This window comes from Sarcophilus harrisii, chromosome 4 (genome assembly GCF_902635505.1).
Source record: "Sarcophilus harrisii chromosome 4, mSarHar1.11, whole genome shotgun sequence".
Classification (NCBI taxonomy): domain Eukaryota; kingdom Metazoa; phylum Chordata; class Mammalia; order Dasyuromorphia; family Dasyuridae; genus Sarcophilus; species Sarcophilus harrisii.
In genome coordinates, this window is record NC_045429.1 from 423,611,587 (window position 1) to 423,621,899 (window position 10,313).

Consider the following 10,313-nt stretch of genomic DNA (forward strand, 5'->3'; position numbering starts at 1 on the left):
TGGTAGGATAAGTGATTTCTTAAAGGTTGAGCCAAAAATAACTCTCAAAATCCAGTCTGCTTCAGCAAAATGACCTGAGTACTTGGGGGATGCTCAGCGCATCCTGCTGAAATAGACAGATTTAAAGATTGTGTTGGTAATTTCCTGACAAAAAGAAGTGAACAAATTTATACAAACAGCCTTTTCTTCAGGTACGCTTTTAAGGACCAAAGAGAAATAGAGATGGTAGACACCATCTAAAGATGAATCATTTGGCTATTAGACATATCAGTATTATTTCTTCTTTTACTTACTTGCAGGCAGACAATAAGGAATATCCTTTATCTGTACAGGTTTCTAGAATTGTCAGACTGCATTTGTGTTTGGCATTTATTATTAGTGAAAGAAGTGTGAAACAGGCCCAAAGGGAAAAACATGTCAGGGATTTAATTTGCTCTTTTCTTTCATGAATTTGTTTTAGGATGGCATGGTGGGAGTCAAACGATTACCAATCACTCTGCCTGCCCTCTGAGGAAAGTGAAACAGATGAAGTTGAGGAAGGAAATGATGAGAGCGACGTTGAATTCAGTTATGAAGATCAAGATCAGATTTCGATCAATTATGTTGTTGGGGATGTCACTCACCCCCGGGCAGGAACAGAGGACGCCATCATTGTTCACTGTGTTGGTATGAAAAAGCAGAGTGTTTGTGTGTGTTTTAGGGGTGGAGGGAGGATCCCACCCCTTCTTTAATCATGCAAAACACTAGGGGAAAAGATCAAGTGGTTATGGGTAGAACCCTGATCCAAGAGGAACGCCAAGTCTCTACCACAGCTATTAGCTTGTCAGGTTGAAATACTACAGGGTCTTTCCCGCCTTCTGTTACTACTAACTCCCAGCCCCATAACTGGGAAAAGAGGTTCCCATTTAGATAACAATTAATTAAATTTGAGATGGGAGTACCAGAAGCTTATATCTAAATACCATTTGCCAATTTGAAATTGACCCAAATTGACCTTCTGGACAGAAATCATTGATTTGTTCTATAATCCTAGTTCACTTTCAGCCAATTGGGAAGTCTCCTGCTTTCCTTATTGATTTATGAGTAACCACACCCTTTCTTGATCATAGAGGTCACAGGAAAATAGAAGCCTTTGCAAGATACTGTTATAATCTTTCCAAAGTCACTTCTTTCACAAGGGGATTTTGAAGTACTGGTTTCTGGAAGCATTTGGAAACCAACCCAACATTCATAGGAGATCATTGCCTCTCTTTGGAAGGGAAGGACCTTCTTACTGTGTGCCCCACTATGTGAAGTTATATTTGCAGTAGATTTGACTTCATTTTCCATTAGTGACCATTCTTTTTCCCCCATCAGATGATTCTGGACGCTGGGGCAGAGGTGGTTTATTTACAGCCTTAAAAGTCCGATCATCTAAACCAAGAAGAATGTATGAACTGGCAGGAAAGATGAAGGGTAAGAAACAAAGAGAAAAGAATCAGGTACAGAGTCAAGCAGAAGAGGACTCCCAGGAGGCAGCTTGATGTGTTAGTGGTATTAAGGAATCAAGAATTCTCCCAAATTCTGGTCCTAGATCCACTCTTTACTCTCTGGGTGACTTTGGACCTCCTCATCACTATCTCATCTGTAAAATGGGAATCATCACATCTGGTCTGTCTACTTTCCAAGGCCTTCATGACATCTTGAATCAGTGTGGTTTTAAAAATACTTTGAAAAGTAGAAAGAACTCTTATTACTATAGTAATCTGAGGTAGAAAATTAGATTGGGCAGGATCTTGTATTCTAGGTTAGGGAGTTTGGGCTTTAATTGGCAGGCTGGAGGGACCTCCTGATATATTTTGGTCAGAAGATTCATGTGTGCATAAGAATAATTAACCTGGCAGTGATTAGAAGGGAGGATTGATGTGCAAAGGAGACTGGAATCAGTTAGGGTTCTGTTGTAGTAGTGTCAGACAGATGTTTGTGGGGGCCTTGGTCATTAAATGACTATGGGAGGGGCGAGAGAGAGCGGAAGAACAAGTCAAGACAATGGCACAGTTTGGGGCATATGAGAGTGAATGAATGATGCTGTCAGTGACAGAAATAGGTTGGTTAGAAGGAGAAGTGGATTTTGAGTTTTTGGACAGGCTGAGTTTGGGGCACTGGCAAGAAATCCAGGTAGAAGCGTCCAGCTGGTGGTTGTAACTGTAGGTCTGAAGAGTTGGATTCTGGAGACAGAGATCTGGTGGGTGTATGGAGATATCATGAGTGACATGGGGGAACAGGGGAGATCGGAAGTGTGGAGACCTTTGAGAGAGGAAAGGTGTCACACTAGGACAGAACCGTGGGAGAGCCTTTGTGCAGAGTACTATGAGAACTACAGAAAGGCTTGATTTCCCAGGGAGCTCAGCCAGCTCAGAAGCCAAAGACATGCAAATGTAAAAGCTAAATTACTCAAAATTACTTAAAAGGGAAGGTTCCATTGAGTCCCCGGAGAACGGCTTCCATTGTTCCAGGGGAGGAGACATCACTCACTTTATGCTGGAGTGGTTAGGAAAGACTACACCTTTCCTGGGTGATAGTGAAGGTGGGAGATGTTCTAGGCAGCAGAAAGACATAAGCCAAGAGAAGAAATGGGAGCACAAGCAGAACAAACTGGCTAGTTCAAAAGGAAGCCCATTGTGGAGCAGGGGGATAATTGGGGAGAAATAAGTTTGGCTCAGACTGTGGAGGGCCTTCAGTGTTAATCTGAGGACTGTAAATTCTTCCCTGTGGTAAATGAGTAGCCACTGTTGTATTCAGAGCAAAGGATTGCTTTAAAAGAATGGTGGCTGACTCAAAAATGCATCATGTGTTGACTCAGAAAATCATAATGAGCATTATCTATGCAATATTTTATTTTTATTTATTTTGTTAGATACTTTCCAATTAGATTTTAATCTGGTTCAGGCTATACTGGGAGCTTGGGGGTGAGTTTTGGCCCCTACTTTAAAACATGGATACAGAATGAATTATTGGTGGAGAGACTAGAGAAGAGGAGGCCAGCTGAGAGAGCATGGCAGCAGTCTTAGGAGCGAGGTGATTAGTGGAGATGGGGGGATTAGGAAGCTGTGGAACATAGGAGACATTTTGAAAGAAGATTTGACAGAACCCAAGAATGGAAAGATTGAAGGAAGAATCAGATGTTCAGGGATGTTGAGTCCACAACTGTTCCTATTCTAGTGGGTAATTCAATGATAATGCTCTGTGGTCTGTTTCTTACTCTGCTTTGATTACAGATCTGCATCTGGGAGGAGTCCTTTTATTCTCCATCGATGACAAGGAGTGTCGAAAGATAGGACAGGACTCGGTAAGTATCCTGTCATCTCTTATTTTCTCATTTTGGAAACCAATCGAGAGTTTGGAGATTTGGAGGACTCTCATAAAATGTACTGTTGGAGCTTGGGTTGGATTAAAATTAAAAGTGCTATCAAGACATGTTATTTTCCAGCCAGAGTCATGAATGCCAATTTGATACTCCTCTTTGTCTCAGGGGAGGTGTGGGCAATTCACACTCTTAGAAACAAGTGTGGAGAAAACTTAGTTGTAACTTATCTTATTACACACCAAGATTCTCCCTTTTGAGCTTTAAATAAGCATTTCCCTTTCATCTGTCATTTCTAATTCTTTCTGTGTAGTTTTAATCATCTGTTTTTTGGTTTTTTTTTTTTTACTCTAAGACCTTTGGCACAGTCTCACTTAAAGAAAATTTAAACTAGCTTTTATTTACTCAGAGAAATCATTTAGTCAACAAGCATTTCTTAAGTGCTTACTATGTACTGTGCTAAGCATGGGGATACCAAGAAAGGCAAAAATATGGTTCCTGCCCTCAAGGAGCCCACCTTCAAATAGGGGAGGCAACATGTTAATAACTAGGTATATGCAAGATAGAGAAGAGAAACAAGGAAATCTGGCAGGTTGGGCACATTTAGTGGTGGGGGGGAGGGGAAGGGAAGGGCAGACGTGCCTGCAGAATGTGGGGTTTGAGCCAAGGCTTAAAGGAAGCCATGGAAACGAGGAGGCAGAGGTAAGGAGAAAGGGTGTCCCCGCCCGCAGAGGCACACAGACAGGCAGTGGTGGGTTCCTGTTGGATCAGAGAGGGCATTGAGGGGAACGAGGTGGGAGAAGTGGGAGAAGACTGGAAAGGTAGGAATGGGCCAGGTCACAAATGTTTTATCTTGTAAGTAAGAGGCAGTCCTTTGGAGATCATTGTGAGAAGGGGGCCTGGGCTGGAGGTAATGGGGCCTGCATTAGGATAATGGCTCCATGAGGGGAGAAAAGGGGATTCATAGGGAGGTGCTCAGAAGGGGAGCGACAAGACCTAACAGTGAATTGGCTTTGGAGTGAGCCAAGAGCTGCTGGGGACACTGAGCTTGCAGGCTGGGGGGGCTGGGAAGGTGGAGGTATCCTAGCAGTATTAGGGAAGTTCAGAAGAAGAAGGATTTGGAGGAGAAAGAATAAGTTCTTTTCTGGAGATGTTGAGTTTGCAGAAAATGGGGAAGCCTGCTATACGTAGACGTGGAATTACCTGCATAGGTGTGATGTTTGAAGGCCCTGGAGCTGATGAGATCACCAGATGAGGTAGTAGAGAGTGGAAATGGTCTGAGTCTTGGGGCGGGAGGATCTGGCCCCGGAGGCTCCTTAGACAGGTAGGAGGAGTGCCAGGAGGGAGCCATGTCATGCTCAGTTAGGGGAGAAGAAGGTGATCAGCAGGGACAGGTGCTCTCATCCGGGAAATCTGTCGGCTCAAGGAGAGGTTGCCTTTCTCGATTTGAGGCCTGTGTGGCTGCCCTCAAACCAGAGACTCTGCTCTTGGGACATGAACAGTACCCAGGCCAGGGGCGAGAGGCTGCTTCCCTGGGGTTGTCCCCGTCCTGGCCTGTGGCTGTCTCCCCCTGCAAGGATCGTGGGCAGGCATACTCTTGGGGTCTCCACTGAGGAGCAGTCTCCCTCCTGTGACCCAGAGCATTCAAAACGATGCCCGCCTTTTATAGTTATCTTGGAAGGGGCGGGGGCGGGGGGAGGGGAGATTGAGGATTGAGCTTAAAGCAGGATGAGTAAGGAGAGGGCAGAGCTGATGCAATTGCAAATAGGGGAGGGGTGCTGAACGGAGCATTTGGAGCATCCAGAAGACCAGACCAAGAAGATGAGCAGCCAATCCCCTGGAGTCGGGAGTCCTTTCCACACTCCCTTAATGCTGTCTGTGGGCTTTTCTGTCTAGTTGGCTTTGATTGTGGCTCAGCAGCGGGATCTCTCCAGTGGCTTGTCGGGTATCAAGATGGCGGCCCTAGAGAAGGGTTTGAAAAAGATCGCTTTGGTTGCAAGGAAAAAGAAGGGTAAGTGTGTTTATCTTGGTGTTTGAAGAATGTTGGTATTTCTGTTCTCTAAGTAAAGCAGGCTTAGTGTATGTATGTATAATAAGCCCCTCTCCTTCATCTGGAGTTGAATCCTGGGGCCAGGGAATGAGCAGAAACAAACATTCCTGGCACAATGCCCAGATGCTTTCATGTTTATTATCGCATTCAAGCCTCAGAGCAACCCTTCAAAAGACTTTTATCCCCATATTATAGAGGAGAAGACTGAGACACAGACTGTGTGGGTCCAGGGTCATATATTGAGTAAGTGGGAAAGCCATAAGTTGAATCCCAGGCTCCTGATTTTAATTTCCCCCCTCCCCCCTTATTGAAGACCTTTGCCTCTTAAAGCAATTTTCAAAAAATCTTGAAATTTTAAGTCACTCTGCCTTCATTTCATGAACTGAAGCACTACATGGGGTAGTGGGACAAGGCTCATCTCAGTTTTATTTTGACCACAAAGAAAAGAATGTGATAGAATGATAGTAATGTAGATATTAAACCTGACAGGCAAATCTTTGAAGCAAACTCTTGAACTAATTAAATCTGGCTTCTGTGGATGTATCTCTCACAGTTGGTTGAGTTGATTGATTCATAAGGAAATCACTGTGTATCTTAGTTAACATCCCCAGCTTTATTTCTAGTAGCACATTGGGTTTCCAGTACATAAAGACTTATTTTGAGGTTCAGAGTCCACCTTGGATTTGGGAATGCAGCACAGTTTCCCATGTTAAATTCCCTTCCAGAATGTTAGAATTACCTAGCAGCAGGGTCAGTTCCTCACAAGCATGAATGAAACATGCTGGTATCATGTAAATATCTGTCCACAGAAGGTGGATTTTGGAACCAGAAAGTAGTTCTCTTATAATGTGGTTTTTATATCACCTCTGACTTAGACTGCATGTCCCTTAGTCAACTTTGGGTGAATTAATTTATTCAGATTTATTTGTTCTTTTATAGCGAGTGTCCATCTTCCACGCATCGGACATGCTACCAGAGGGTTTGACTGGTACTGTACAGAGCGCCTCATAAGGAAACATTTAGCAGCAAAAGGCATCTCCACTACTATGTATCCTTTTACTTTGTCTTTAGAAATACTTGTTCTTCAGGGACAAAAAAGTGTCATCTACTTGACAACCATAATGCAGATTATTTCTGTTGAGGGAGATGATATAGTATTTGTATTTCTCAAATATTGCATCAGTATCTAACAATACCTTGCAAAGTAAAATTGAATTTCATATATTCTACAGAATGAGCCAATTTGTGGTCCCTCTGTAGTCTTCATCCCTGCTGAGTCTTTCTGTGACCAGCTGAGCTGGTCACTCAGAAATTGCAGCATTGTCAAGGAATTGCAGCCTTTGAAGATGCTGTGGTTATATCAGAATTATCTTCTTATTCTTTAGAGAGAGAAACCAGAAAGCTCCTGACTTGGAAATATATAAGTGTTGTAAATATACTCAAGTACCTCTTAGGCATAAACAACCAAACCAAAGGCAGGCTTGGCTGTGGGGTTGGGGTTGGATTAGGGGTAGAGGCAGACATGGGATTCAGTAGATGGGGCTTTAAATCAGACTTCATCATTTGATCCATCTTGGACTCCAGCTTTGGACACATGTTGAACATTATGTTTATAAAAAGATGACCGAGTGAGTTTTATATTGGGGAAGAAAATCAGACTTAACTATTTGTAAAAGCGAAAGGAATTAAGATAGCTGATATTCATGCCTCCCAAGTTGTGGTTCAATCATTTGTGTCTGAAAGATACTGGAGTGGTTGGCCATTTCCTTTTCCAGCTCATTAGACAGATGAAGAAACTAAAACAAGCAGGGTTAAGTGGCTTGCCCAGGATCACGCATTTTAGTTGTTTCTCCAATCTAAGTATTAAGAAGGAGCAGAATTCTTTCCAACTATTATTGTATAGATAGAAGTGAGATTCGATTCAACAACTACAAAGATTCATTTTACATATACTTTTCTTCAGGATAGTTAAACTACTAGAAAACTTAGCAGAGAGATTCACATGGCATTCACCTCACTACACAAAATTTTTTTCAGTGCCTAAAGTGTATTTCAGAGGCCTGAGTATGTTCTCCATAAGAAATTGTAACTCCTCCACAACTTACAAAATAATCTTCAGGAGTTAACCACTGCCAAAAAAATTGTCATTCTGCAGCCAACTTTGTGATGAGCTTTTCTGAACTTTGGTTCGTCCTCAGGTAACAAACATATGGTCTGTCATGGGAGCTCTCTTCCACTCCTTTCAGGCCAAGTAACACTTGCCAGAACTTGCCGTGTCTTAGCAAAAAGTATAAGCACCCATGGTTACCAGAATGTACCAGAATGGTACAATGAGGTATCAGAATGCAATTTAAAACATAATAGTAGTAATAAATACTGAAAATAGATTCTTCATTCTTTTTTAATTTATAATTACCAACATTATAAATTAAAGGAGAATGAAGAATCATCATTTTGGAGAGAGAATCTCATTCCTCAAACATTGGTTGGTTTTGTTATGTTATATTTTGTAGCATTTTTTCCCTTAACAACCTTTATCAGATATTATTTTCCTAGGAATAAAGCCTTTTCTTCTTATTCGCAACCATCTACATCATCCACAGGTTCTATGGTACCATGACCGTTGCCTGAGCCCCAACATCTTTCTGAAAAAAACAAAAAACAAAACAAAAAAAACAAACAAACAGTAAGACAAGCTACAACCTATCCAGAGCTGCTGAAGAATATTTCCAGAAGTCAAAAATAGTTGGACAGCTGAAATATTTTATTTTTACAAATTCTAAATTGTTTTTATTCTGACTTTGTTTTTGTAACGTAGAAGTACACAAGCTATTAGGGAAAACCATGTTGCCAATTTGCTAGGGACCCATATTCAGTACTTCATTTCCATAAACATTTGCATTCAGTAATAGTTTTGCTACTTTAAAGTTGCCCTTATTTTCCCCTCTTTTCTGGCTGTTTTCTCATCCATTGCTATAATTTCCTCAGAGACACAAAGAGAGAGAAATAAGTTATAAGAGAGGGAGAGATATTTAGAATGCCATTTTCATGGCTTCCTTTCGCTCCTTGTCTGGAGCATTGCACTTAGGTCCCTTCAGCACAGGTTGCCCGCTTTTACCTTTGCACTTATTTCTACCTAGGCAGCAGTCATCAAATGTCCCCTGAGTGATCAGGTTTCTGAATACCCCATATGGTCCATATTCATTGTATTTTGTAAATGATGAGATCTCCACAAGAGTCCTAACTTCCACTAAAAGAAGCAGACAGACCAAGGAAGGTGATGCTCCTTTTATATGGAGTCTTATGTTCTGTTCTGGGACTCGCTCTTTAGGAAAGACCTTAACAAGAATTGTTAGGGTGGTGAGACCATTGGAGACCATCTATAATGGATCATTTGAACGAAGTGGGGAATGTCTGCTCTTGGAGAAGAAGCTTCAAACTTGATTTGCTTGGCCCTAGAGGGCAAAACCAGGGGTAGTAGTTGGAAGCCACAGAAACAGATGAGACTTGTAACACAAACTTTCCCAAAGTGAATCGACTGCCTCAGGAGGCTGTGGAATTCTCCCTCACTGAAGGTCTTTAAATTCTCTTTGACTACTTCCAAAGGATGTTGTAGAGGGATTCCTGTTTAGATGGGGATTGGACTCTGGTCTCTGGAGGTTCTTTCCAAATCTTGAGAGTGTGTGAAAAACAGCTAGGGGTATAGCCACATAGGCAAAGAGGCAAAATAAAAGGAGGTTGGCCAGCTCTGCCCCTACACTTTCCTGTGTTTCTCAGTCCGACCTTGAGACTTGCCAAAGGCCCAGAGAATTTTGCATGGTCATAGTAACCAGTGGGATAATAGTAGAAAGAAATATATGTGTATTTCAACCTAAATATTGAAGCATTTCCTGGGGGGGGGGGGGGGGGGGGGGGAGGGGAGGAGTTTGAGAGAAGTGGAATGGGTGGTGGAATGGGAGAAGGGTGTGGTGGTGAATGTGAATGAATAAAAGATCTGACCTAAGGCATCCTTTTTTCTGTGCTGGCTTGGCACAGTTGTGGGCCTGGCCAACAAAGGAACCGGAAATATACTGATTAACCCTACACTTGGTGGCAATAGGTCCCATAAAAAAAGAGTTAAATGACCTTTAAAGAAGAAAGTGACAGCCAAAGATTGATCTAAGAGATGGTGGCCACTCAAGAAGGAGCCTGCTAGCAATTCTGAAGAAACAGGAGGCAGAGAGGAACAGGAAGATGGAGCCAGGAATAGGATTCCAGGCAAGATGTAGCCTTGGTCAGGAGAGTGTTCAGGGAGTGCTCCCTCCCCAATGTTGGAGGGAGGTAGTAACAGTGTGGAGAAGAGAATGGCATTTCCCTTCTATCTCAAATGAGAATATCAGGTAAAGGGTTATTAGCCTACTGCTTGGCACTTAATAAATAATATCCCTCCTGGTCTGTTGCTAGATAAGGACCTTATGTCCAGGACACTTTCCACTTCCCGTTGAACCTGAGGTAGGCTGGTACCCAGCGCTTAGGGACTTGAGCTACACTGTTGGAGAAAGCCTTTATCACTTAAATGAAAGCGGAGGTCCTTCCCCCAAGCCCTCTCAGGACTGGGATTTGAGGGCTGCTTTCTTCTCCAGTCTTCTACTTCCTCACAAGCTAGTGTGATTCTGTCCGGCATTATCACTGAGTCAGGACCAGAAGCTAGTGAGAATGGCCTCCAAGGGATAGCTTTGGGGGTGTCCTTTCCTCCATGTCCTCATTCCCACCAAACTGCCCTGAAGTCCACTGCTCCTATGCCTGAGTCATGTCAACTTTTCTCCAGTCTGCCCATCATGACTGAGCCTGGAGCTCTCTCCTACTTCACCAAGTCATGTAAGAGCCACTTCATAAACATGGAGCATCCAAGTCTCAGACCTTAAGTCTCAGTTCCCCAGG

At 42.7% G+C, this 10,313-nt stretch overlaps 1 protein-coding gene across 1 annotated transcript in view; it reads left to right on the forward strand.

Moving 5' to 3' along the window:
• CHD1L (chromodomain helicase DNA binding protein 1 like) overlaps positions 1–9,269 on the forward strand; it is a 55,397-nt gene extending 46,128 nt beyond the window's left edge. Inside the window, exons 18-23 of the mRNA XM_003769877.4 lie at positions 461–666; positions 1,357–1,455; positions 3,258–3,328; positions 5,240–5,354; positions 6,333–6,441; positions 7,935–9,269. Of these exons, the coding sequence (XP_003769925.1) occupies positions 461–666; positions 1,357–1,455; positions 3,258–3,328; positions 5,240–5,354; positions 6,333–6,441; positions 7,935–8,013 (679 nt within the window). The 3' untranslated portion in view covers positions 8,014–9,269. The remainder of the gene's footprint in view (positions 1–460; positions 667–1,356; positions 1,456–3,257; positions 3,329–5,239; positions 5,355–6,332; positions 6,442–7,934) is intronic.
• Positions 9,270–10,313: the final 1,044 nt, after the last annotated feature.